The 27,611-nt window shown below is 54.4% G+C and overlaps 1 protein-coding gene across 1 annotated transcript in view; it reads left to right on the top strand.

Moving 5' to 3' along the window:
• CAPN15 (calpain 15) overlaps positions 1-27,611 on the top strand; it is a 69,304-nt gene that overhangs the window by 36,609 nt on the left and 5,084 nt on the right. The window contains exons 2-7 of the mRNA XM_065412659.1: positions 12,175-13,675; positions 20,245-20,453; positions 21,713-21,896; positions 24,561-24,784; positions 25,955-26,080; positions 27,252-27,404. Coding sequence (XP_065268731.1) covers positions 12,197-13,675; positions 20,245-20,453; positions 21,713-21,896; positions 24,561-24,784; positions 25,955-26,080; positions 27,252-27,404 — 2,375 coding nt within the window. The 5' untranslated portion in view covers positions 12,175-12,196. The remainder of the gene's footprint in view (positions 1-12,174; positions 13,676-20,244; positions 20,454-21,712; positions 21,897-24,560; positions 24,785-25,954; positions 26,081-27,251; positions 27,405-27,611) is intronic.

Here is a 27,611-nt window from a genome sequence, read left to right on the forward strand (position 1 = left end):
AGGGCCGGCTGGATGAGAGTTTGGCATGAAGGACTAATGACCTGACCCCTGGTAAATTTCTTCCCCTTCTGAGTTGCTTTCCTGGGAGCTGGTGGCTGGTTTGGCCTAGGCTGACTCCAAAGAGTAGGCAGGCATTGGAGAAGGTATAAATTTATAATAAAGCTCTGGAGCACTCAATTAATATTTCAGTAACAAGAAGCTTTTATTTCATTAACACGATCAACAAGAGGATGGATTTTGTACCCCTCCCCCCTTTCTACTGGACCGAGGGAACCCAGGCGTAGCCTAGGTTTGCAGTGGTTCAAACCGCAGCCCCATCCGTGCTTGCGGTTGGTGCGGCCACACACAGTGAGACTGCGGTTTCATGAAACAGGCGTTTTTCTTGCTCAACCTTTCAGCAGCACGGCTTTTGGCACATCTGCCCAGAGCATCTGCTTGTTGGGCGCAATTGTACCAATGCATGCTGGAGTCCTGCGGTGTCTGCTCCAGGGTACCCAGCACAGTGGCTTGAGCAGGGCGGGTTGGGACTGATGGGTAACTTCCAAACTCAAGGTGTTGTGCTGTAGGGTGGAGTAGAATCGGCCAGACTATTGGATCTGCAAAGTTTGTTGGCTTCCTGCATGGGTCAGGGAGCAGCTATTGTAAACAGTGGAGGACCTGAGTTAAACCTGGCTGCCCAGGGGTTACAAACAGTGCTTTAAAAACCCATGGGATAACGAAGGGTGTGCGCTGTGAGCTCAAGGCATTCCAGCCCCAATGGCTTTTCACCCGGTGTACACAGAATCTGTACCTCAATGGGCCTGAGTCTCTCTCCACATGAGGGACAGGTAAATTACTATCCCTGTTTTGCATGGGGAAATCGAGGCACGTGCAAGCAGAGTGACTTGCCCAGGGTCACATAGGGGGGTCAGTAGCAGAGCTGGGAGCTGAACCCAGGACTTGTGATCTCCAGTCATTGGCTTTAGTGCCCTTTCCCTTATGAAGAAGTCTGTATGTTTCTAAAAGACCATGGGGATTTACGCTCTATTAAATTCCTTTGCACAAGCACACTACTGCTTTAGAGGAAGGTGGAGCACTACTTGACTTGGCTGGTGGCTCAGGAGTCAACTCTAGGAGTTTCCAGTCCTGGAGTAGTTTCCAGGGGATGAGGATGGCTCTGGGCACGATGCTGAGGTTGAGAGACTCAGTAGGATCTTGCTAGAAAGCCTGGTGCCTCCATCCGTGGTGGATAAAGCAGAGCTGATATCTGAAGTCAACGGAGATGTGGGGAAGTCTGAGTACAGTGAAGCCAAAGGGTAGCTGGAAATGCAGCTTGTGCGGAGGAAACTCTTCTGGCTCAAGGTGGGCGAGTCACCCATGTACGAAGCAGCGCTTGTGACATCACAATGGGTCTTACTGGAGAAGCAGGATGGCATTGTTTGGCTGCTGACCTAGAAGACCGGCTCATCTCGGGAAATGGGCTCCCTGCCTGGATCTAGCATGAACAGCTGTATTCAGGCAGCGGTGACTGGCTTCACAGCAAGTCCCCAGCACAGCTGGGGGCATGGGTTAGGAGGTGAATTGGGTGCGGAGAGTGGAAAGGAAAAAGGAACAGCTCTCTTATTTCCATGCTGGGCAGCCCTGGCTGTCAGTTCCTACTTCTGGCAGGGGCGGGGTGGTTGGCTGTCTGGAACAAGCTTGGAAGTGTTGGGATAATGGTCAGACTCTTCCTGCCTGTACTGTAATTTACCAGGATTTGATGAGGGTCCCTGCTTGGGTCCTGTCTCATTTAGACAGCCGTTCTTTTCTTGTCAGGTGTTGGGGTCACGGCAGGAAGGGTGTAAAATACTTGCCAAACCATGTTTTGTGACATGCTAGTGGTGGGTGAACACTCTGGCATTTCACCCTGAAGACAGGAGGGTTAGCTCTGCATTAGATTATAAGTGACGTGAATTTGTTAATCTCAGTTTTGATGCCTAGGGCATGGCCAAAGTCTGACCTGCACTTCAGTCCTGACCTCAAGCCGCCTATTTCCAATCTTGGGTGCATATACAGCTCTGTCAATGCAGCATGGCTTGTTACCCGATTGACAGCATCTCCTGCTTTTACAATCATGGGGCATCTCTCAAGAGAAGATACTGTCTCTTGGGCCTCCTGGGTGGAGCTTTTGTGAAACAGCCGTGGGGCCACACTGAGATCCACATGCCGCAGAGCAGTCCATGCTACCGTTGTGGAGCAATGTCTGAGATTGGAAATATCAGTGAATGCCGAAGGGTCATTCTGGGGAGAGGGGAAGTGATTTGTTGCTAGAGGAAAATCAAGCCAGATAGCTTCTATAAAGAAGCTTAGTGCTTTCCTTGTGTTGTCAAGCAGGAGGATTTGGCTGGAATATATTGTGTATTAGAGAATTCCGAGTTTGCACCTTGTTAACAAGAACAATTGATTTTTCCACTAGAGAGAACTGAGACAACAAGTTTAAAGGCTTTAGATCTTTTGGAAGAATTTTCTGTAGAGAGAGGAACTGATTCTGGTGACCCTTGAGCAGCTGTAGATGGTGAATAACTCTGTGCCAGTCAATGCAGTCGCTCTGGGCTAGTACTGAGGTAATGGGGACCATTGTGTTTTCACTCTGATGCTTGGATCTCCTCTCTCTCATCACACTGTACCAAAACTCCTTTAACCTGCCAGCAGAGGGCACATCTAGATGGGGGGACATGGCTAGCACCCTTCACCTGGGAGAAGCCAGTATGCATCTGCTCCATAATGCACATCTGGTGGCAGCGTGCCAGCCCCTGGCTTGCTCGTTTCCCTGCAAAGCAGCAGTGTAATGAAGCAGTCCCCTACCTCACCTTGTTTCTTGCTCTTTTTGATCCCTGCTCTAGTTAGACCTCCAGTCTCACTGTGCTGTAAGTCCCCAGGGAAGGGCCTTGTCATCTGCCCCTTGCCTGCTGGATGTTGTTACAGAATAGGGATGGCTAGGGCAGGGGTGGATGCTGCCCCTTCAAGAGAGTAAGAGTCCACTTCCCTCTCCCATCTGACCTGTTGTCCTCCTCTTTTTAGAGTAGATGAATGTGATGGGTTGGGTAACAAGGGCTGGAAACAGCTGATGTGCCAGCTGATCCCACACAGCCCTGCCAATGCCCCTCACTTCTGAGCTGCAGGGGGTGGGGACTGCTGTTCCAGGGCCCCCCCTCCCAATCCTGCCAGCGGCCGTCAGTACTATCCGGATGCTGCTATTCTAGTCCTGCACCACTCCCCCAACTCTGCCTCACTAGCAGCCCCCTGGCTTATTCCAGCCCTGGGCCTCCCTCACAAGCATGCCAAAGGTGGTGGTGGGCAAATATTCACTACCAGCTCAGCTGAGGCCACCAAACTCATCACAGCCGAGAGCTGGTCAGGATGGGAGCCCAGCACTCCAAAGGGGACTGGCTAGTGCTTTCCCCTCTGCACCATCTAGCCCGAGTCACCTTGTCCCGTTTAGTTAAGGGACAGATCAGCAGAGGAACAATTGTAGCTCTGTAATGGGCTCTCCTTTCTCTCCATCTCTCTCCTTGTACATCTGGGAATGCTCCAGACTGCCTCTTGCATGGGGAGGGGTGGTGCTCGGCTGGAAAATTCCAACTGCAGCGGCCTTCTGACACATCCGTGCCCTTGGAAATGTTATCGGAAGGGAAGTCTCCCTGAGGCAATGCCATGCAGTTTTCCCTCCAGTCCCATGTCCTGGAGCTTCCACAAGGAGCCTCTGCCCCTTGAGGCAGGTTCAGTCTCACGGTTCCTTTTCCTTTGCTGCTATGAATGCCCCACACTTTCTGCCGGGCCCCATCTGATCTGAGACTCGTATCCCTTTTGCTGTCTCCCCTGGCATTGCTTGAAATCTGCCCTTGTGAAGGCTCTAAACAGCAGCTCCCAGACCGTATTGGTTCATGTACTGCCTTCTTACAGCCGGACTCTGACGTGGGTGGATGGAACTCGAGCTCACACACCCACACCTCTCAGATTGGGAACTCGAGGTGGTGTAAAGCACTGCAGCAATTGAGTTTTCTAAGGCCTGCTCTACACTTAAAAATCGGGCACCCCGAGCGCAGTGGGTAGGTCGCCGAACCCTCAGTGTAGGGCAGCTAGAATTTTTCTGTCGACCTAGCGACCATCTCTTGGAGAGGTGAACTCACGCCATCGAGTGGAATGCACTGAGAGTGGCCATCCCCTGTTGTCCAGTCCCAGCTTCTGGCAGTCAGAGGCTAGGGACACCCAGAGCATGGGGTTGCTAACAGCCATTGATGGACCTGTCCTCCATGCAAGTTGGGAAGTTGTGTGGTATAACTGAGTCAGCTCGGGGGTGTGACTCCCAAGCACCTTCATACCAGTGTAAGTGCGTTCGCATGAGGGGGTTGTGTTGGTTAAGCTCTGCGGGTGTAGTTAAAGTGGTACAACTGTCTGGTGTAGGCCAGGCCTTTGTGTGTAGTTCAGTGGTTCCCCAGCCGTCCCATGGGGCCTTTTGTGCATTCTCGACTGTGCCACAGGACGTGGGCTGCACCTGCTCACCAGAGCAGTGGCTGGAGTGCAGGGTTGCCAGCTGGCTGGTTTTTCTACTGCCTCGCCCTCCCCCTTCCTTGCAAGCTGTGCATATACATGTCCACGCCAGTGGCCATGGAGCAATTTTGTAAGTGCCGTGTGCCGCTGTGCATGCTGGACCCTTGGTGCGCTGAAACCACAGCGGCTGGGGCTCCGGCTCCTCTCAGTGCCAGGGAAGTGGGGTGGATAGACCTGAGGCTCACCAGCAGGGCGGGGTAAGGAGCAGGGACTGGGGTGTGGGAGGTAGGAATTCCTAGGAGGGGATGGTTTGGGGGGGCTCCCTCAAGGGCACGCTCCTGGGAGGGGTGGGTGTAGGAACTCCTGGGGGTCAGGCTGATTGGGGGGGCTGAGAGGGGAAGAGGAGGGTCAGGCTGGGGTGGGGGATGGGAACAGCAGCTGGTTTCTCTGTGACTTGGAGAGCAGGGTCAGCATCGAGGAGGACTGGTAGAGTGGGTCAGTGTGTGTACGGGCTGAATCAGAGACAGACAGGGTGGCCCAGGGCAGAGGCTCGTAATTAAGATCTTCTCCCTGCAAATTGCTGATGCCCTCAGCTCCCATTGGAAGCAGCTAGGCAGAGCATCCCCCGGTTTGTCTGTGATTTAGTGGAGCAGGAATCGGTTCATCTGATCCCCACCTCCCCAACTTAAGCAGGTCGGCTTTTGCAATGGGCACTGTGCTTCTGGGCAGTTCAGTCAGTATTACCTGATGCTACTGATGCCCATTCCCCATCCTTCTTGGCTCATATAATAAGAAAATGGGCATTGCCCACCTGGCAGTGAGAATTTGCTGAGGGCTGCCGGCATGGTGAATACACCATCAGTGAGATTTTAGATACATGTTCCCTTTTCTGAGCCAGGCCCCTTGTGATGAAGAGGGGAGTGGACTTGGCTGTAGTGTAAATATAAAGGGCATTGTTTTTTAATTGAGAGGACGACCTGTTGAGTCCTGTGATTTAGATGGGAGGTCTGCATGGTGTGTGGGATCTGTTCAAATCTTTCCCTGCACCGGTGCCCACATTCACAGAGGCTAGCAGGCTGCCGTTCTCCTTGAAGCAGTAATAATAATGTATTACAGTGCCAAAGGATCGCAAAGCACTTTGCCAAATGTATAGCAAAGGCTAATTCTGTCCACCACTGAAATGCAGCCAGCTCTGGGGTGAAACTTCGTGGCTGGTTAACACCCCACAGCAGTATTACACAATGATGTAAGGCAGGAAGGGAAGAATACCGCCTTCAATCAAAACTGCAGCGGGAGACTTCAGGCACAAGAAGCAGAACCTGGGGTAACCCAGAGTGAAGTTTACTTAGGGCATCACGGGTTCTAGCCCTGTTCTTCCAAGAAGTTCCATAGACTCCTGTTCCTAGTTAGGGTCCCTGCATTTATATCCCACCTGTGTCCCCTATCATGCACAAGTCTGGGTTCAGTCCTGAGCTGGTGTGGGAAAAGGGTGGCCTACTGATCATGAACCCCACTGGCTTTCCTTGAAGGTCTACCATCAATGTACGACCCTGCAGCACTTGAGGGGCACACTCCATACTCACCCAGGTGAAGAGCAATGGTAAAAGTTCCTCTGGGCCTGCAGCGCGCTCGTGAGACGGGGATGTTTGTGGTTTAGCATCTCGGGTCTGGTAATGGCAGATGCTGACAGACGTGGGATGCTGCCCCATTTTGGGCACGGGGAGCATTGAGGTGCCTAATCTGTCCGTGGCCAGTATATGATGAGATCCATGCGGATTCCTTTTCTCCTTCCCCCCGCTTGACACTTGATGGTCCCTGACTCTTGTAGTCTCAGCCAAGAGGATGGATACAGCAGCGCAGGCTTCTCCAGTGACATGCCGCAGCCCTGCTCCACAGCGGGGACGGGCTAATTCAGTCTCTGCAGCCCAGTCCATCTATGGCTTCTGTGCTGAACGTGGCACCAACTGCAGTGGCATGTTGATGGTGTGGCTGCAGCTGCCAGCTTCATTTATGTATGTAAGCTAACAGCTGTCAGGTGGTGTTAGCCTCTGGTTGCTATCAGCGCCCCTGGTCCATGTGATTGTGCTGAGCCATCGTGTGGACGAGGGGCTGCACTGAGACGAAGCTCATTCCACTGGTGAGCTGCAGCAGGTTTTGCACTTGGTTGTTCCCAGGTGGCAGCTGCGTGTGCTAAGACATCCCAGTGTGTAGCATCGGGCAGTAAGGAGCCATTTAATTCCTTAGTGCTGCATGTTTTGAGTCTGGTTTGCTGAGCGGTGACTGATCTTTGTAAACCAAACGCCTCCAGGCTGGACATGGCAGGACAGGGAGAGCACAGACCGTTTTTTTGTCTCATTTGCTTCCCCCAGAGTTGAGAAGTGTCTGTGATGTCAGGAAGCAGAGGGAGGTGGCCACAGGACTGGCGGAACAACTGGATTTTCACATGCTTGTGTGTTTTACAGGAAGTCAGGGGGCTCCAAAGGGGTCCACCCATGCAGATCAGAGTAAGAGATGAGGGTCTGTCAGTCAGTCACTCTGTCTGTCTGTCTGCATGCGCACACATATCTTAGGGGCAAGGACCATGTCTCCTCATGGGTTTGTACAGCCCCTACCACACTGTGGCCCTCGTCCTGATTGAGGCAGTTGGCCTCAGCTGCAGTACAGAGACTGGTAAGTAAGTGTGTCTGTGTGTGTTTGCAGGTGTGTATCTGTATGTGTAGAGCACACAGATGGAAATAGTGGGGTAGAAATAGCTAGAGTGGACTCCAGTAAGCTGGAGACTTGCATGAGAGGCTGCTGATCATCTCGTGGTAGCTCAGAGCTGTATGACTCAAGGCAGAAGAAAGGAAAATCAATTTTTATATTTCACCTTGTTATGAAAGTTTCCCGAAATAACTCCAATAAACGCCTGGTAAAGTACAAACTATTAAAGAGCATGATGTGAACCAGAAAGAGATTTTGTGCGGGCTCTCAGAATTAATATGAGTCTCTGAGAAGGACTTTGTTTTAAAATATATATATCCAAGTATTCTCTTGGGGGGTTGGGAAAATCCAGTAGAAGAGATGGCAAAGATCACAGCGGCCCTTCTGGTGGGGGTGGGGGAGACTTGCCCACTCTTGGTTACCTGGGCTTTCCACTTGGGAGTGTCGCTGTTAAGCCGTTGTTGGCTTGTCTTCCAGCGCTGGTGAGGACAGCTGTTTTCATTTGCATGTGGCCAGGAGGCTGTCTCTTTTTCCCCACCTGTGTGGCTCTCACTACCCTGTTGCATGGGTTTGTTGCCTCAAGACTCAGTTGTAGCAAAGTGCTCAACTTGGGGCTGTGTTCGGAAAGTGCAGCTGGCGCAGAAGGGGCTGGGCTGCTCGGGAATCAGGGCGCTGTGCCCGGGGCACAATGGGCCTGCATTGGCTACTTGTAGAGATCTGGGCTGAGTTGAAGGTGTTTGTGCTAACTCCTAAAGCTCTGGGACTGCCTGGCTGAGGGATGAGATCCCTCACTCCCCATGCTGCTCTGTTGCAGCTGAGATCAGTAGGAGCACTTGAGCTGGGAGCCAGAGGCGCCTTGGCATAACAGAGAGGGAGCTGCTGGCTGTCATCCAGTGTGAGAGCCCCTCAGGTCTGGACCTTGCTCCTGCCCTGTTGCCCAGAGTAGCCTGAACTTGTCAGCCTTCAGAGCATGCTGCAAAGCTCTTCTTTCCAAGGGAGAAGTGCTGCAAGGAGGTGCTATTTAGCGGCCTGGGGTGTAGTTTCCTTTGCTGTAGAACTGCTGGGTTTCTCTTTGCAAGCCCGATCTTGCAGTCAGACCTGCACAGGTGGATCCTTGTGCTGCACTGATCCCCAGTGGGGGGAAAGGGTCTGCCTCGATGGACATGATGGCAGGATCAGGGCTGTTTGCTGAGGGCCCATTGGGCTTGAGTGTCCTAGGGCGACCCCAATCTGGGGCGCCTTCCTGTGGCAGGCCATGGCATGGCATGGTCCGGCCATACAAGGAGCTCGGTCTCTCTCAATGGCCAATTCAAATGCCTGCCTCTATGCATAGTGTACATGCAATAACCCGAAAAACCCTCGTGATGAAACCATTCCGTTAACCAGTCTGTCCCTCTCCTCTTTCTGCCTTTGGCTCTGGATCACCCTCCTGATTGCTCCCAGAATCGCTTCCTTCCCACAACTCTTCTTCCATAGCCCCACGTCTGGCCTCCTTCCTACTTGGGACTCCTACCCCTGCTCAGGGGACATCCCTGCAGGACCACCCCTTGGGCCAGGGCTCAGCTTCCCACAGCCCTCTGCTTCAGCCTGTCGCAAGGGGGCTTCCTGCAGTGTTCCACTCCCCAGGGGTCCCTTGCCTGCAAGTCCACTTTCCAGCATCAATCAGGCTCAGCTTCCCTTACAGAGGCTGGTTCTTCCCCTTGTTCCTAGGGGCCTCTGCATGAGCTCCCCTGAAACTTTCCAGGGCACCCCCAGCTCTGGCCAGTCCTCACCAACAATGTTCTTCTTCACCTTTCAGTCTTTGCGGTGGTTCCCTGGCCCAGCTCTCCTCTGCTGCTCCTGTGTCTTTCTCAGGCAGCTTTCTCCTGCTCTTCCTTGAGTTACCCCAGGTGCCTTCTCTTAATACCCATTTAGGAGGCAGCTGACCAGTCAGGTGTACGGGCCCCGCTCCCCCTTCAAGGGTCCCATCCCCTTGACACAGATTGGGATTTTTCTCTCTATCTTTTCACAATTTTTCTGTTTAGATTTATAATTTTTCCAACCCTCAAATCCCTCCCGTAAATGAGGAAAGAGGCAGGAAGTTCCCATCTCAGCCTGATGTGCTGACCTTCGTTCACGCTCTGGGCTGTTGGCACAGACCCTGCATTTCCTGGCACCTGTTAGTACGTGCTACAAGCTGGAAAGAACATTGCTACTCTGGTGGGTATACATATGACCCTGCATCCCTGCTAGGGGAGATTGTGCGTTTCTCAGGCAGAAAACACTACTAGTGCGACGGTAAGGCAGAGAGCTTAATCTCCAAGCACACAGCTCCGAGTAAAGGCTTCCCCAGCATTGAGGGAACAGCCAACTTTGCATAGGCTCAATGTTTTACCAAATGTTTCTGTACTAAAAGATCCAACAAAATCTAAGCTCACTAGCCGTGTGTCCATCACTTTTGTTTCCTTTTCCAATAAAAAGTGGTTTGGGTTTGTTTTTTGCCCGGTTAGGATTTAAAGCTTCCCTTGAAGTGTTACATTGCAAACCTTGTAGCAGTTTCCCTGTGCTACTAGAAAGAGTCTGGGACCAGAAGTGAAACTGGCTAGTGCCACAGTTGAGTAGTGGGAACAAAGCAAATACTCACCATTCAGGGTGAGATGTAGATTAGATTTTTAAAATGTGTTCAAGTTTTAATAAGCGACGTTGTTATGAATTACCCAGGTAAGAACATTTGTTTCTTTTAAAAACCTGATTTTTTTTAACCAGAGTGTCTTTTTCTTCCCCTTGCATATCTGTCTTACAACAGGGGCTTCTGTTACATGATCATTGTGTCTGTCTGTAAACAGGGTCGGTGCAAGGATATTTTGCACCCTAGGCGAAACTTCCACCTTGCGTCCCCCCCTCCCCCTCCGGAGCATCACTTACTATAAATTTTCAAAAATGAATACAGTGGAGTAACATCTTATGCGGGGGTTAGGTTCTAAGGGCAGCGCATAAGAGGAAAATCGCGTATAATGAAAATTACCATAAACTACAGTACACACAGTATACATAGTATACACTGTCTACACTAGAACAGGGGTTCTCAACCTACAGCACATGTGCCAAAGGTAGCACGCGAGCTGATTTATTTATTTATTTATTTTAATGGCAGGCTGTGGGTCCTGACCACCACTGAGCCTGCTGCCGGCCTGGGGTTCCGTTCACTCAGCTGCCAGCCGGCGACTCCGCTCAGCCTCCTGCCGTTCACCCAGGCCAGCAGGAAGCTGAGCAGGGCCAGTGGCCGAGACCCTGGCTGGCAAGGGGCCAGCAGCTGGAACCCCAGATCGTCAGCGGGCTGAGCAGGGCTGGTGGCCGGGACCTCAGACCGGCAGCAGGCTGAGCTGCTCAGCCCGCTGCCAGTCTGGGGTTCCATCCGCTGGCTCCTGCCAGCCGGGGTCCCGGCCACCGGATCCGCTCAGCCTCCTGGCGGCCTGGGTGAACGGAACCCCAGGCCAGCAGGAGGCTGAGCGGGGCCAGTGGCTGGGACCCCGACTGGCAAGGGGCTGGCAGCCAGAACCGCAGATCGGCAGCGGGCTGAGCGGGGCCGGCGGCTGGGACCTCAGCCTGCTGCCAGCTGGGGTCCCAGCCGCCGGCTCCACTCAGCCTCCTGCCGGCCTGGGTGAACGGAACCTCAGGCCGGCGGACGGAACCCTGGGTGAACAGAACCCCAGGCCATTCACCCAGGCTGGCAGGAGGCTGAGCGGAGCTGGCTGGGACCCCAGCAGGCTGAGCGGGCTGAGCAGGGCTGGGACCCCAACTGGCAGGAGCCGGCCCACTGCTGGCCCTGCTCAGCCCGCTGCCAGCTGAGTGAACAGAACCCCAGGTCGGCAGCAGGCTCAGAGGCAGCCGGGACCCGCAGCCTGCCATTTAAAAAAAAAAAATTGGCTTGCGTGCCACCTTTGGCATGCGTGCCGTAGGTTGAGGACCCCTGTTCTAGTGTATACTGTACTTTTATGGTAATTTTCACTATACGCGATTTTCCTCTTACGCGGTGACTTTAGAACCTAACCCCCGTGTAAGTTGTGACTCCACTGTAGTGTAAAAAAATTTTTTGGGGCACCGCTTTTTGGCACCCCCAAATCTTGGCACCCTAGTCGGTCGCCTAGTTCGCCTAGCGGTTACACCGGCCCTGTCTGTAAATAATCCAGATATTCACTTAAGGTGAATGGGCACAGGTGCAGTTTAAACTAATCAAGAGTAAGCTGGAGAAAGGTGCTTTAGAAAAGCTGCTTGGAGGTGTGGTATTAACATACTTCTCAGCCTGTGCTCTGAGATGTGCCTATGCATTTCTCTACAGTTCTAAGCCAAAGCACTGCTTCTGTGCGGTAGAGTCCAGAGTGCGATTGAATCTATGTTGTGTTGCCTGGTGCCATGTGATTACTCAGAGAACTGCCCATGGAAGTTCTGCTGACACGTGAAATCTCGGCATGAAAAGCAAGAGGGAAGGGAAGAAAGTGGGATCACTTCCAGGTCTTTGATGGATCCACTGAGAGCCTGGCATGCCCTTGTGGGGCGGGGGTGTTCTTCTGTCCGGGAAGGGACCACAGCCATTGCACAGCATTGGATGGCTGCCTTTCTGCTGCTCCTCAAGTCGTTTGGTAGGAAGCCAGCTTGGTGCTGTGCGCTTGTTGAAATGGGTTGTCCGTGCCAGAGAAACCAGTCCCTAGTACGCTGGACTCCTGTATATTCCCGTACTGTAAGCAAGGTCCTGTCTACGTAAGCACATGAGCACCTTTCTAGCAGGAGCTATGTGTGTTTGCTACAGAGGTGTGCACGCATTCTCCCTGGCTAGTGCAGAGAGAGCATCCTAGTCCATCCCCTACCAGAAGCCCATCTGATGGCAGCTGGTTCGAGGCTCCTTTGCACAGAGTTCTAGGCTCTCCTTTGCTCCCCTCCCTATGCTGCGGGTTGGTAACGGTCTCTTCTCCTGCTCTCTTGCAGTCACACCCACTCTCCTGGTTCTATGGCTGCTGTGAGGGAGTGGTCCTGCACCCGCTGCACTTTCCTGAACCCAGTGGGCCAGCGCCAGTGCTCCATCTGTGAGGCCCCCCGCCAGAAGCCAGACCTCAACCACATCCTGCGGCTCAGTGTGGAGGAGCAGAAATGGCCGTGCGCCCGCTGCACCTTCAGGAACTTCCTGGGCAAGGAGGCCTGTGAGGTGTGCGGCTTCACACCGGAGCCTGGGCCTGGCAGCTCCCCGCTGCCCATCATCAATGGCGTCCTGCCCAAGCCCGCCGTCCTGCCCAAGCCCGCTGTCCTGGTGGAGCCCAAGGGGATCGCCACCGAGGAGGCATGCAAGACGGAGAGCAACAGCGAAGAGTCTGGGGGGAAGAGCCCCAACGAGGCGGAGCTGGAGGATGGCTGGGCCTGCCAGCGCTGCACTCTGCACAACACCCCCGTGGCCAACTCGTGCTCCGCTTGTGGGGGGCCACGCAAGCTCTCGCTACCCAAGATCCCCCCGGAGGCGCTGGTAGTCCCCGAAGTCATTGCCCCAGCAGGGTTCCATGTGGTCCCAGCTCCCCCGCAGCCCGGTGTTGCCATAGAAACTCTGGACAGTGACCCTGTTGCCAGCCAGAGCCCGGCGATCATGGAGCAGGACGTTCAGAAGATGCCAACCTTCAGCCCCTTTTCCCCTGGCCTCCAGAACAACCCCGTGCCCAGGAGCCGCAGGGAGGTGCCACCCCAGCTGCAGCCACAGGTGCCTGACGCCTCTCAGCCCACGTCTGGGCAGAAGGGGTCTCCGCAGGGCCAGGCCAGGGCACCCCCAGCTGCCCGCTTCCAGGAGCTGCTGTCCAACAAGCGGCTGAGTGTGCTGGAGGAGGAGATGGAGGTCAGCCCGTCCCACTGGCAGTGCAGCACCTGTGCCCTGCTCAACTCGGCTGGGTCGAGCAAGTGTGAGGCCTGCAGTGCTCTGAAAGGCAGTGACACTATTGACCTGGCGGGGGACTCGGTGCGCTTCACTCCCTGCAGCCCTTCCAGCCCCGACTTCACCACCTGGGCCTGTTCCAAGTGCACCCTAAAGAACCCCACCCTGGTGCAGAAGTGCAAAGCCTGTGGTTGCTCCAAACTGCACGGCTTCCAGGAACATGGGGCACAGGGCGAGCCTGCCCCCAAGTGCGTCGACTGCAGCTCCGACAAAGGGGGTTGCGCCTCTTGCGGCAGCAAGGCCCCATCGGCCCGGAAAATGGCCCGCCTCTTCCCTTCCCAGCCGCCCTTGGTACAGGACAGCCCGAGCCAGTGGTCTTGCCCCGCTTGTACCCTGCTCAACGAACTCAAGGCCAAGCACTGTGCGGCCTGCCACACCCCGCAGCTGTACATGACGCAGCGCAAGGGGGCCAAGCCGCTCAAGAGGCGGGAGAGCATGGATGCGGAGAAGCGGCGGCAGACGGATGAGGGGGAGGCCAAGGCCCTGTGGGAAAACATTGTGAGCTTCTGCCAGGAGGTGAGTGCTTGCCAGGCCCCTTAGTACCCCACAGCCTTACTCTGCGCTCTATGCCTGTGCTCCTCTGGGCACTCTGCATAGCGGGTGGGGAGAATGAGCTGGTTCTGGGCCGTCGAGCCTGGCACCTCTCTGGCAAGCCCAGGAGGTTCTGCTCAATTTAACCTTCCCTTTAAGTTTCTAGCCCTTATGGTTGCAGAGGATACTTTCACAGAGTGACCCATTGCAATGCTGTCTGCCTGAGTCTGCAGAGAGCCCAAAACAATAGTTCTGAGATGTGTGCACTGCCTAGTTCTACTCAATGTGTGTTCACTCTGAAACCTAATGATGCTAATAAGGAACATTATTATTTATTATTTGTATTCTGGTACTGCCTAGGAGACCCAGCTGTGGACAAGGACCCCATTGTGCTAGGTGATGTACAAACAGAACAAAAATGGTTCTTTCCCCAGAGAACTTATAGTCCAAGAATAAAACAAGAGACAAAAAAGGTGAATGCAGACTGATAGCAATAATACCACCATTGCCAACCCCAAGAATTTAAAAATCCGTGACTTGGGGCCTAAAAAGTCATGATATTGACTTAAAAAACATGAGGTTTTAAAAATCATTCATTCGGAGCTCTTATTTGCTTTCTGACTTTTTAACCTTTAGGGTTCACATTCTTAAGCTTCTGTTTGCAGCCAGGAAGGCTAGGCATTTCTTGATTTGGTTTTGTTTTTAAATGAAAGCTGCAATTCTGTTGGATTCATGTGACTCCCAGGTTTTAGGGCTTTAAGAAAAAACAACAACAACATGAGATTTGCCGTAAGAGTTGGCCACGCTGCAATGATTTGCTCTGATAGGATGCTTTGATGGCAACCTTCATTCATTGCTTCTACTAAATAAATCTCTAATCTCTCCTGCTTTCCTCACTGTAATGTAGGAGCACCTTATGGAGAAAGCATCCAGCTTATCTGGGCTAGTGGGAGGCACGGGCTAGTGGCAAGAACCTTGGACTGGGACTTGGGAAACATGGATGTCACTCCTGGCTCTGCCACTGGTTTGCTGGGTGACCTTGGGCAAGTCACTTTCCCGCCCAGTGCCTCAGTTTCCACATCGTAAAATGGGATAATGATACTGACCTCTGTAAAGCACTTTGAGATCTACTGATTTAAAGAGCTATAGAAGACCTAGACATTGTAGCTTTTATTGCGGGTGGAATCTGGGTACCATCGCTCCCTTTTGCTGGTGAAGAATTCACCTCCATCCTCACTGCGCCCTGCTGGGGTTTTCCCCCTACAGCTCCCCACTGGAGATTATTGACCACCGGAATGCTGACTCTGAATACGAGGCTGTAGAAAATTATGGTCTACATTTATTTTTATCGGCACCCATCTTTGCCAAGGCAGCTAGGCACCTTTACATCCATAAGGCCCTGACTCAGGAAGGTATTTACACATGTGCCTAACTTTAAGCAAGTGAATTTGGAATCATTGAAGCTACTGGCATGTTAAGTGTGTTGCTGAATCAGGACCTAAAACAGTCAAGTAGAGAATAACTCACCTCATTCCCTGATGGCTAATCCAAGCCTGATCAGACAGAGAGGTCTAGCCCAGTGCCCTGCAGCTCACCAGACCCCAGAGGCACAGCAAACTCCCTCTGGTCAGCTGTGAAGGTATTACCCCTGAAGCTTGCAGCTAGATCAACCGAACTGATCAGAATTCCTGCAACAGTTTGGAGGGAGAAGCTTAACAGGGTCCTGGGATCTGAAAGAAATACACCATGATGGATAATTAATAAAGCAGTAAACCTCTCGTCATCTCCAGATTTCCCCCACTCTTTCCTGTTCCTCTCCTCTCGTGTGCTGGGTCTCAGTCTGTGCTCCCATCATAACAGCATGAGAGATTCTGCCTGACTGAATTCATTCCCGCTCTGTGCCTGAATTTAAGAGAAGGTTAAAGAGTTCGATCTGCCGCTGTGTTTGATAGTCTTAAAGCCATGGCTATGTTTTGTACAGACCGCTGCCGGAGTCCGGACTCCAGACTGGATGGACCATTGCTCTGTTCTGGTGTGGCAGTTCCTATTTGGACTAGTCCCAAGCATCCAAAATATATGGAGTAACCTCTTGAAGCCCATTGATGCTATTTGCATCAGCAGTCTCCTCTGGCTGTTTATTCCATATGTTAGTAGCCCTCTGAGTGAGGAAGTTCTGCTTGAATTCACTGATGATGGCATTCTGCTCTTGTCTTGCTCTGTTTTGCTCGTACATTTCAAAATATTTCTCCCTTGGTCTGTGTATTAACCAACAGGGCCCTGGCTTTATTCCTTTTTAGCCTTGTCCTTCCTCTGTGTCCCAGAACAGAATAAGATTTAATCTCCCCACCTACAGTCTTATATCTGCCCTGCCCCCTTTGGCACAAAACTCGTTCAGGTTCTCCCATTTCTTTTGTCTCTTTGCCTGGCATTGTTTCCCCTTCTCATTTCTCTCTCTACCTTATGCTGTCTGGATCCCCTGATCCTGCATCCCTCCCTCCCTTTCTAATGCTAACACCTGGCACTAATAAAGCACATTCTGTTTTAAAGCACTGCACAGACACTGGGGCAGATGCTGGGTTGATGCAAATTGTTAGAGCTCCATCAAAGTCAGGGAAGCTGTGACAGTTTACACCACTCGAGAATCTGCCCCATTGGCTAATCCTCACGACCCCCCCCTCTGGTAATCGAGCAAACTGTTGTACAAAGGGGGAAACTGAGAAACAGAATAGGAATGACTTGCCCACAGTCATGTCCAGGGTGTGTGGACACAGCAGCTGGGAGGTGTAATTCCTAGTGTGGGCTGACATACATACGCCAGCTCTGCTCAAGTACCCTCCTGCCCAATCCTTGGTATGTACTCGGGCGGCTGCCTGTGCCACCGGGGCCCACTGCTGCTGTTAGGAGCTAGCCCATGTCTCTCTAGACCAGATCAAGCATCGCATCCAGAAAGGCAGCTGGGTGGGAAGCCTCAGCGAGCACGAAGGAAGGGGTGGTGACAGGGACCCCGCGCGCTAGATAAATGGTAACTGCTCCAATCCCGATGGTATCATTCCTGGTCCAGTGACGAGGGTGCTTGAATGAGAGTCAGGAGAACAAGGTTCTGTTCCTGGCTCTGACACTCTCATTGCTACCGACCTGTGCCTCAGTTTCCCCACCTGTCCAGCGGGGATCCTGACACAGACCCACCTTTGCATGTGCAGTACATCAGATGGTGCTGGTTGCAAATAGAGCACAGGTTATTTGCTCATCAATTTAGTCTCTGAGTGTGTGGCAAGGTCCCCCCAGAGAAGACTAAGGAGGCCCTGGGACTTCTCTTGTTCGATACAGATGAATATTGTAAGTGTGAAACTTGTTAGTAGGAAAAAACCCTCTGCAAAATCAGGAAGGCTGTGAACAATTAGGAAACACTAATTAAAGAAATGAGCAACTCCCCACCTCCCACAGTGATTTCAGACTGGAACAGGACCCAAAAGAGCTAGCCCCATAGATCGGGGTGGGCAAACTACAGCCCGTGGGCTGGATCTTGTCCGCCAGCCATTTTAATCCGGCCCTCGAGCTCCCGCTGGGGAGCGGGGTCTGGGGCTTGCCCTGCTCCAGCGCTCCATCCGGGGAGCAGGGTCGGGGACCGCTCCACACGGCTCCCGGAAGCAGCGGCATGGCCCCCCTCCAGCGCTCCAGCAGGGTCAGGGGCCTTGCTCCCGGAAGCAGTGGCATGCCCCAGCCTCTGGCTCCTATGCATAGGACAGGGGTGGGCAAACCTTTTGAGCCAAGGGCCACATCCTGGTGGGGAAATTGTATGCAGGGCCGGGGCAGGGGGTTGGGGTGCGGGAGGGAGTGTGGGGTGTGGGAGGGGGTGTGGTGTGCAGGAAGGAGCTCAGGGCAAGGGATTGGGGCAGAGGAGGGGTGCAGGGTGTATGAGGGGGCTCAGGGCAGGGGGTTGGGGTGCAGAGTGCAGGAGGGGGCTCAGGGCAGGGGTGCAGCAGGGGGTTGGGGTACACAGGGGTGCAGGTGCAGCAGGGAGCTTAGGGCAGGGGGTTGGGGTGCAGGGCATACGAGGGGGCTCAGGGAAGGGAGTTAGGGGGCAGGTGGGGTTCGGGCTCTGTGCTGGCGCTGCTTACCTAAAGTGGCTCCAGGTATCTCCCCCGAAGCTCCCATTGGCCGCAGTTCCCCATTCCCAGCCAATGGGAGCTGCGGGGGGCCGTGCCTGGAGGCAAGGGCAATGCACGAAGTCTTCTGCTCATTCCGCCCGGGGGCTGCAGGGATGTGGAGCTGGCCACTTCTGAGAGCAGTGCAGGGCCCACGGTGCCACGGGGGGCAATCCCGCGGGCCGGATCCAAAGCCTTGACGGGCCGGATCTGGCCCGCGGGCCATAGTTTGCCCACCGCTGGCATAGGAACACCTCGGGGCCTCAGCTCTGCACGCTGTCCTCACCCCAAGCGTGACCCCTGCAGCTCCACTGACCGGGAACCGCAGTCAATGGGAGCTGCAGGGGCGGTGCCTGCGGATGGGGCAGCGTGCAGAGCTGCCTGGCTGCGCCTCCGCATAGGAGCCGGAGAAGGGACGTGCCGCTGCTTCTGGGAGCCGCTTGAGGTAAGCGCCGCCCGAAGCCTGTACCCCTGAGCCTCTCCCTCTGCCCCAACCCCCTGCCCCAGCCCTGATTCCCCTCCCGCCCTCTGAACACCTTGATCCCAGCCCAGAGCACCTCCTGTACCCCAAACCCCTCATCCCCAACCCCACTCCAGAGCCTGCACCCCTTCCCACACCCCAACCCCTTTCCCCATCCCTGATCACCCTCCGAACCCCTTGGTCCCAGCCCGGAGCACCCTCCTACACCCCAAACTCCTCTGCCCCACCCCAGAGCCCGCACCCCCAGCTGGAGCCCTCCCCCGCACCCTGAACTCCTCATTTCTGGCCCCACCCTGGAGCCCGCATCCCCAACCAGAGCCCTCACCCCCTCACACACTCCCAACCCCCATTTTGTGAGCATTCATGGCCCACCATACAATTTCTATTCCCAGATGTGGCCCTTGGACAAAAAAATTTGCCCTCCCCTGCCATAGATAGAGAATGTCATTTAAATCGCATTTGTTTTCTATTGTAACAATTCGATTTTTCTTTAATTTAAAAAGATCCTGGTTTGTATCCAGCCAGTTGTGAACAGTCTGAGTAAATGTCATCTCTCCTCTGTCAGGGGCTGCTCCCTTAGGGTTATGACAACAGATACACCAACAGTTCTCTAGCTGGCCACAGGGTCTCCCAGAGTAGACCTGCATGTCAGCCCCCAAAACGCTTTCTTCTTTATCTCCTACACAAATCCTTCAACCCAGCCCTCTTCCTGCACTGCGTCTGTCAATTCCCAGAGCTCCAGTAGATCCTCCTCCTATGGGTGCACTGGCTTCCTGGGGAAACCCTCCCAGTGCTCAGCCCGGCCTATGATGGGAAGGGAATTGGATGGGCCGGGGCTGGGGCAGCAGCCCTCTGATTTTTATCTCCATTGTCTAATCTCTGTGCTCCATGTGTCCTTGGTCAATGGCTCCTCCCCCGCTCGGCCTCCTCAAGCTGAGTGCTTCTGAGCAGCCTGCAGCTTCCATGACTCAGAGACCACAAGGGAGCAGTTGGCAAAGGCTCCTTGATGGTACAGAGCAGTGAGCGTTTAGAGCATGGTTTAGAGTAGAGGTTTCCTTGGAGGTTTGCTGCCAGGGCTTTGGAACTGTGCTCCGGCTCCGCTCCAGCTCCAGGCAAAAACCTGCAGCTCCACTGCTCCAGAGCTGCTCCGCGCTCCAGCTCCGGGCTTCGCTCCAAAGCCCTATTTGCTGCTATTCTTATCTTCTCGAGGCCCCGGTGTGCGGCACATGGTGAGAGACAGGCACTGCCCCAAAACTGCCCAACCTAACTCGCCAAGATGGTGTGAGAAAGGCAGGAGTATCAGTCTCACTCCACAGCTCCAGACTGACCGACAAGCCCACGATCACACAGGGGAATTGACCAGCAGAGCGGGGAATTGACCCCAGGTCTCCTCATTTCTTAGCCACGAGACCGACCTTGCTCTCGGGAGGGTGGAAAGCAGTTGTGGTTCCCACGTGTTCATAGGGCTGCACATTCCTTGTGCGAGGGCGAATTCCTGCCCTTTGTGAGATACCCCCTGACCCATGGGGAATAGCGGGATGGTCCCTTCGGCCTGGCTCAGCTTCCTGCAGGGGGAGCTGCAGGGACCTACTTCCTCCATGTCCTCAGAGGTGCTCCACTCAGCAGCCCTGGGAAAAGCCTGCTGAGGTCTAATGATGCTGTGCCCTCTCCGCTACAGTCTCCGGGCACCTTACTCTGAACGCCAGCCTTAGGGGAGTGTTTGAGGTGCCACCCTCCTTGGCAGCAACTCGAGGGCTCAGCCTCCAGCGTGTCCTACCCTCCCAGCCAGGGCAGTGGCAGATACACCTCGGCTCTTCCTCTTGGGGGACGTGGGGAGCCAGGAGTCCCCTCCCATTGGAGGTGCACTGACGGTGCCGTGGGTGGCTGTGTAGACATGCTCCTGCCTTACAGTATGCTTGTGTTTACAGAACAAGGTCAACTTTGTGGACGACAGTTTTCACCCAGGGCCCAAGGCGGTGGGGTTCCCTGATGGGGACAGTGTGCAGCAGAGGGTGAAGCTATGGCTGCGGCCCCACGAAATCAACTGTAGCATCTCCAAGGACTGGTCAGTCAAGTGGTCAGTGTTCCGGACACCCCGGCCCTCGGACATTCTGCAGGGACTCCTGGGAAACTGCTGGTAAGGGGCTGAGAGCGCTCCAGCCACACCAACCCTCTCTTGTGTTCACACACACACACTCCTGTGCCAGCTGCCATCCCTCATCCCATCACGGACCCCAGTCCCCTTCATCTACCCCCTACATCCGCTGCTATCCCAATCCCTAGCGTGCCCTCACCCCTCATTATAGAGCCAAAGTCTCCTCTCCTATTTTGTGTCTGCATCCATGGATGAACTCCCGAGTCTCATTCCTGATCTCCTGCTGGACCAGTTCAGACAGGGCCGCAGGGATCTGTCCCACTCCCTCGTGGTCCCTGCCCCTCTGCAGTGGCTGCATGTGCATGGCTGTAAGATGACTTGGGCATGGCCAGGAAGGATAAGAGGACACTGGGCGGGAAGGACCTTGGCTGTTTTACAGTGGCCAGTCTGGAGGTTTAGATGCCGAGGGAAGAACCCTGCAGTAGCAGGTGTGGGATCATTTGCCTCATCCTGCTACTTAATAGCTAGCAATTGGCTCAAACCCTGAAGCACAAGGTTTAACGTCCCTTCCAGAATGGTTGCTGATGAGCACTTGGCATGTTCCGTGCCCATCTACATGCCTGCCCCCTGGACTTGGCAGTGAGTGGCTGGGATAGCTCAGAAAGCCAGCTCTCTCCCTGGTCTCTGGAGCTGCCTCGTCTCTTTCCTCTCTGCAGCCCATGGGGAAAGTAAGGCAGAGTTTTTTGGGTGTTGACTGTAGGTGGAGGGCACTCCCTGCTGGCAGTGCCAGGCTGTGTACGTGCGTATGCTTAGCCAACCCGGACACTGTTCTGCTATTCTTCCCGAAGGCAGAAAGTGTGAAAAGGGCTAATCCATTGGGCAGGGCCAGTGTGCAAAACACTCCTTGCCCCACAGGGCTGGATACAGCACAGGGGCCAAGTGTGCTGCAGCTGGAGTCCCTGGCAAAGCTCCCAGGGCTGGCCTGGCACTTCGCCCGCCCCAGCCAGATCACAGGTACCCTGGGGCTGGGGAGTCCTGCAGCTGACTGAGAAGGCAGGAATCCAGCTGGAGGGACCTTTCCGTTCCAGGGGCTCAGCTAGGTTGGTGGGATCCGAGGGCACATCCAGCCAGCTCCTGGCTCCTCTGCGGAGCAGGCGCAGGAATATCCCCCAGCTGAATGTTCTCTTTCCCCCCACCCACCAGGCCCTGTGCACCCTCTCAAGGCTGTCTCTCCATGCCAATGCCGCAGACATGCCTCCCCCAGCACAGTTTCTGAGGCCTCTTGTCTGGTCTCTCCCCAGGTTCTTGAGTGCCCTGGCGGTGCTGGCGGAGCGGCCCGAGCTGGTGGAGAAGGTGATGATCACACGGACCATGTGCCCGGAGGGAGCCTATCAGGTGCGGCTGTGCAAAGACGGCACGTGGACCACAGTGCTGGTGGATGACATGCTGCCCTGTGATGAGTGCGGCTACCTCCTCTTCTCTCAGGTCAGCACCCCCTCCTCCTGCCTTGGCAGCCATTGGCCACTGGGCGGCTGACAGGAGGGGTTGATGTTCCATGGGCGAGCGGTCGGGGAGCTCTGACAGGCCTGCTCTGGGACAGAGAGTGACGCAGCAGGAATAGCCCCTTCCACCAGGACATGTAGAGCAAAATCACAGGGCTAGGGGGATGCTGATCACAGTCCACCCTGTGCCTCGCCATTGGCTGTGGAGTGGGTAATGGGGAACAGTCACGGCTCCACAGCCTGCTATGGGGTGAGTTTCTCCCTTTATTACAGTAGCTGCAGGCGGTGCCTGCGTTAGGCTGCCAAGCTGTCTCCATTGCAGCCTCCTGGGTCTCACATGCATGTAACTTGCTGAGTTTCCTTCCTCCCTTCTCCACTTACAGACTATTCTGTTTTTTAAGCATGAGCCGTTTTCGAGCCTTGGGATGGGAGCAAAGAGGGCCGCAGTTTGAAGCAGGGCAGGGCCCCGTTCTCAGTGAGGACTGCCTCCGTTAACCTTTGCTTAGTTTGAGGGGCACGTTAGACATAAACACACTCTGAGCAATTGTCAGATCGCTTCTGGGCATGCTCAGCTGGCATCTGCTCGGATTGTGACTGATTAAAAAAGGCTCGGCCCCTTTGGGACATCACTGCCTGTTCTCCCTGCCCAGTCTGACAGGCACAGGGGCTGGTTGCTGGGCTTGTTTGCATGAAGGAGATTGGAAGTGTCCTTTCTGAAACACAGACCGGAAAATCCTCCGGACAAACTGCACTGCCTCAGTGTCAGAGACCCGAGAAAATCAGGGGCACAGAAAGCTGTGTGGGTCTCTGCTAGGCTGGCAGCTTTCTGCAAATCCTCAGCATTCATTTCAAAATCAAAACAACCGTGGGCTGGATTTCTGCAGGCATATGTTCCAACTCCCACATGAGTGCACTGAGATCTATAGGAAAGCCAGAGCACCATTAAAGGGGAACTAAAAAGGGGGGAAATAGATCTGTGCCCAGCTTGTGCCTCCTCATGAAGCACAGAGAAGGCTGGATAAGAATTACATGTATATATTTTCAAAATAAAGTGTGTTTTTATTTTACCTTCAAAATATCAGAAATATTAAGTCAGGCCTTCCCCAAGTTTTCTGGAGGTTTCCTTGCAGGTCTTGCATGTGGATTGAACTTTCTTTGGTCTTGGGTGGAGGAGCAGAATTGAATCTTTAAGAAAAGGAATTTTTCTCTTAGATGTTTTGTAGGTTTTGGAGTTATAAGCGATAACCAATGTGAACCAAAGGCTGAGTTTTAAAAAGTCAAAATAAGAGCGGCATCAGGGCCCACTTGTATGGGATCTCAAGCAGAGATAAATAACATTTTGGGGGGGTAGGGAGAAAGGGACTTTTAAAAACAAAACACAAAAGCACTTTCAGGCTTTCTTTATAGACCATAAAGAAACCTCATTCTTCTCCCCCGTCTCGGAAGGTCCCACCCCAGTCACCTCCTCCTGGAATGTCACCTTTCAGTCACGCAATGTGGGTAATCATAGGGTGTGCTTCATCTGTTGATCTCAAAGCACTTTACCACGGTTCCTGCAGCATGGTGTTAGCTCAGCCAGGTTGCATGTAGGCGGTATTTTCCGTTGCTTTTTGAAATGTGTAACTTAACATCTAGCCCCAACAAGAGACATGCCAGATAGCGCCTCAGTCACTTTGCTGTCATCTGCTCCTCCTCTGTTTTTTTTATCTCCATAGGCTGTAAGCTCCTTGGGTGGGGAGCTGCCGGGTGTTTGCAAAGTGCCTCACTCATCTAACAAAGCGCATGCCATAGGATTATTTATTATGTGTATTGTGGTAGTGTCTAGGAGCCCCAGGCATAGACCAGGACCCCATTGTGCTAGGCGCTGCACAATCAATCATACAGGCTGTGCCTTGTGGCTAGTTCTGATGGAACCTTTGCAGATTTCTAGTTGTATTCACGCAGTCTTTGCATTTATTTATGAATATATAATCAATGCCACAGCCTAGCACCAATAACAATGCCACAGCCTAGCACCAATAACAATGCCACAGCCTAGCCCATAACAAAGCAATTTAAGGGTACGCTCCTCCTGCAAAGCAGCCTCTGTCTAATTACTTCTCCCCATTGTCCCCGCGCTGCGGGGGAGAGAAGTTTGCTGTTGTGTCTCTGACATCTCTGAGCTGTCATCCATTTGTCCTTGAAGCAATCTCGTCTCTACATTGTGTGAAATGTAATTGGTTCCATCTGTAAGTGCTCTGTAGTCAGCCTAATCCATGGGGCTGGGTTTCGGGGGGCGGGTGTGAATCCAGGCATTCAGGATTCGTTTGAAATCCCCTTTTCTTATTAAACATTCCTAAATCCAGATTTACTGGGAAGTGGGGCCATTAACCTGGGTTTGAAAATCTATCCAAATACATCTCTGCACCACACTGTCGGTGGAGTCTTCACAGTCTTGGGTCAACTCCAACATGTGGGGGGGAAGTGACGCCACGGGAACAAGATGCTGGTCAGATAATGCTGTGTGATCTTTGCAGGGTGGGGTCAAGGAGACTGGGGGGAACTTTCGCATAAAGGTCCTGGCTTGCATGAGTGTGTGAGTGCGACTCTGTGTAGCTGGCCCCACGCCTCCATGTGGTTGTAACCCCTGGTTCTTTCCCTTTCCCAGGCCCAGAGGAAGCAGCTTTGGGTAGCTCTCATTGAGAAGGCTCTGGCCAAGCTGCATGGTTCGTACTTTGCCCTCCAGGCGGGGCGCGCCATCGAAGGCCTGGCTACACTAACCGGCGCCCCCTGCGAGAGCCTGATGCTGCAGGTCAGCTCCACTAACCCTCGCGAGGAGCCCATTGACACTGACCTCATCTGGGCCAAAATGCTGAGTTCTAAGGAGGCTGGGTAAGACGAGGCGGGAGGGGTTCACGTTCAGCTGTCAGGAGCATAGAGTTGTAGAAGAGAGGCTAGAGTGGCAGCTCTCATTCATAGCACAGAAGAGAGGCTAGAGTGTCAACCCAGGATGCAACCTGCCCCACTTGGCAGCCCTGATAAATTTTGGCACCAGGGCCCTGGGCATAGTGCTAGGAAGTGACTTTCACCTTGTTCGTTTTTGTACAGAAAATCCAACCCTGATGAACTTTCCTCCCATAGTTATCCCCAGGCTGGGTTGGGTTTTAACGGCTGATCGTTAACCTGATGATTCATTTGATGTTTTTGCTTTGCTTGAGTTTTGTTTTCCAATCTTCTATATTATTAAGGCCCCACCCCTGCATATTCCCCCATTGGGGCGTAACGTTGCTGCCGTGAGAAGTGAAACCGGATCTGTGAGACTAGGAGAAGGCAGGGTTCATTTGGATCTGAAGGGCGTTGGGAGATGCAGGGAGAAGGGAGGGAAGTTAGGGTCCTGGATGGCAGGTAGTGTTATGTGCTGGAAACTGGTGATATTTCTCTCTGGCAGGAGAGGTTGGAGCGGGATGGCAAAACAGACCATTTGTGATGCCCAGGGTTCTGCTGCACAGTTCATCAGCTGCCCTTTTCTTTAACGATGTAATGCCGCCTGCAGAGACTACAGATCCCAGCATGCAGTGCTTCTCTGTGCCTGAAGTGGGGTGCCCAGTGGAAGCTCTAGAGTGCAGCACGCAATGGTCTATAACCTGCTCCAAGCAGACTGGAGTGCTGTGTGCCAGGCCAGTGGTCTCAGCAAGCGCCATCTCCATGGGGTGGCTGCAGTCTGTTCCGCTGTATGCCTGGCATGGGCAGCCCTAGCCCTAGGCATTGCCAATGGGGCCCTGGGCTGGGGCAAAGTACGGGGAGACCTGGGGGGCTGGGGGGTGAATAGAGAGCGAATGTTCCCGAGAGCGGAATGTGTGGCTGGCACTAGCAGCTGTGAGCTGGCACCGGGCCGCCTGTCACTGAACCAGGGGAGCTCCTCTTGGGGTTCGAGAATGATTGTCCCTGGCTCCGTGCCCTTATGTGGAGGGGGAGGGCCAGCTCCCAGCCTCTCCTCCCATCCCTGTCAGTGCCACACAGCGCAGTGCCAATCTCCTCTGTTTTCCTCCCTGCCCATTGCAGGTTTCTGATGGGCGCCTCGTGCGGCGGGGGCAACATGAAGGTGGATGATGCAGCCTACGAGAGCATGGGCCTTCGCCCGCGGCACGCCTACTCAATACTGGACGTGCGGGACGTGCAGGGCTACAGGTGAGCCGGGCCACGGTGCACAGGGTGTCGTGTCGCCAGCCCCCTCTGTGCTTGGGGGGCGGGGCGAGCAGCACAGAGAAATTGTTCAGCCCCCTGCGCCTGCCCAGGGGTTACTGAGACAGAGCCTTGCTCTAGCTGGGTTCGTGGTGTCAGCCTAGGGCTGAGCTGAAATCCTGGGGGAAAGGGAGAGGGTGTGTCACGTGGCTGAGGATGGGGGTGTTGGGTTAAGGGACTGTCTGTGCTGAATGGCCCCCCTGCAGGCCTTGGCCCCAAGGGGACCCCAGGAACCCCAATAACAAACACTGGCCAAGTCCCCCCAGTGGAATCCCTTGCTCTGTCCCTTGGTGTCACACAAACTGGTTTATGCTTTGGGGTGCTGCTGTGCTGTAGGCCGGCCCCCCCGGCATCCTTGCCCGCTGCATGCTGGGTGGCCCTGATCTAACTGGACTAGCCGTCCCCAGTCTTTACTGGCCAGGGGGGAGGGAGCTGCACAGAGAGGTTCCCCGCCTGCCCCCCTGATTTTGTCTGTTTGTCTGATACAAACAGGCCAGCCTCCAGCTGCAGCTGTAAGGGCCTTGGTGTGGGTCTGCCACCTCCTCATCCTCACTGGCAGCGATGCTGGGCTTACAGGGGGGAGAGAGGGGGCATGCTATGGGAGACCTGCTTTCAAAGCTAGCTCAGCGGGCTCAGTTTGGGATCTCTTTAATGGCTTGCCTACATCACACCACTCTGCCGCTCGGTGCTGTCGTGCAAGTGGCCTCTGCTGAGCGCAGCGTAAGGACGGTATTTGGGTTGCAGCAGATACAGGATGGAGGAGCACTGGCGGAGGTGTGGGGGGCCCAGGGCTGGGATAGCAGGCAGGGGGCTGTGGGTCTGAACTGAGGTGCACTGGCAGGGCAGAGCTGTGCTGGGAGCCCAGGAGTGGGATAGTGGCAGAGTGAGGACAGGAGGTTGCACAGCCCCTGCCTGCACTAGGCCTGGGTCAGGCCATGCTTTAAGTCCCCTGATTTTGGGGACGCCGTGCTTTTGTGCTGGCTCACCCCCGGGGGGTGGAGGGGGAGAGTCTCGGGAGATGAAAACTGTCTAGTGGGTTGTAGCTGACGAGTGCAGTAGCTGTGCCCTTCACCTGGCACTGCTGTGATTCTGGGGGCTGTTCCCTCTGCCCCATCAGACTCCTGCGGCTCCGGAACCCCTGGGGCCGCTTCTCCTGGAATGGCAACTGGTCCGACGAGTGGCCCCACTGGCCGGTGCACTTGCGTCACGATCTGATGCCCCACGGGAGCAGCGAGGGCGTCTTCTGGATAGAGTATGGCGACTTCATCAGGTAAAGCTGAGCAGGGGGCTCCCCGCATGCCAGCGCCTGGGGGCTACACTGGGTCCCCCTCGCCCTGCTGGGCTCCGAATTCCTGGCCTCATCGTTATCTATTATAGAACAGGAGACAGGAGCTGGGCAGCCGCCCCCCGGGCCTGTCCTGCTTCCCCTGGGACTGAATCTAGCGAGAGCCCCAGATCCCAACATCCCTGGGCTCAG

The sequence above is a fragment of the Emys orbicularis genome, chromosome 10 (assembly GCF_028017835.1).
Source record: "Emys orbicularis isolate rEmyOrb1 chromosome 10, rEmyOrb1.hap1, whole genome shotgun sequence".
Classification (NCBI taxonomy): domain Eukaryota; kingdom Metazoa; phylum Chordata; order Testudines; family Emydidae; genus Emys; species Emys orbicularis.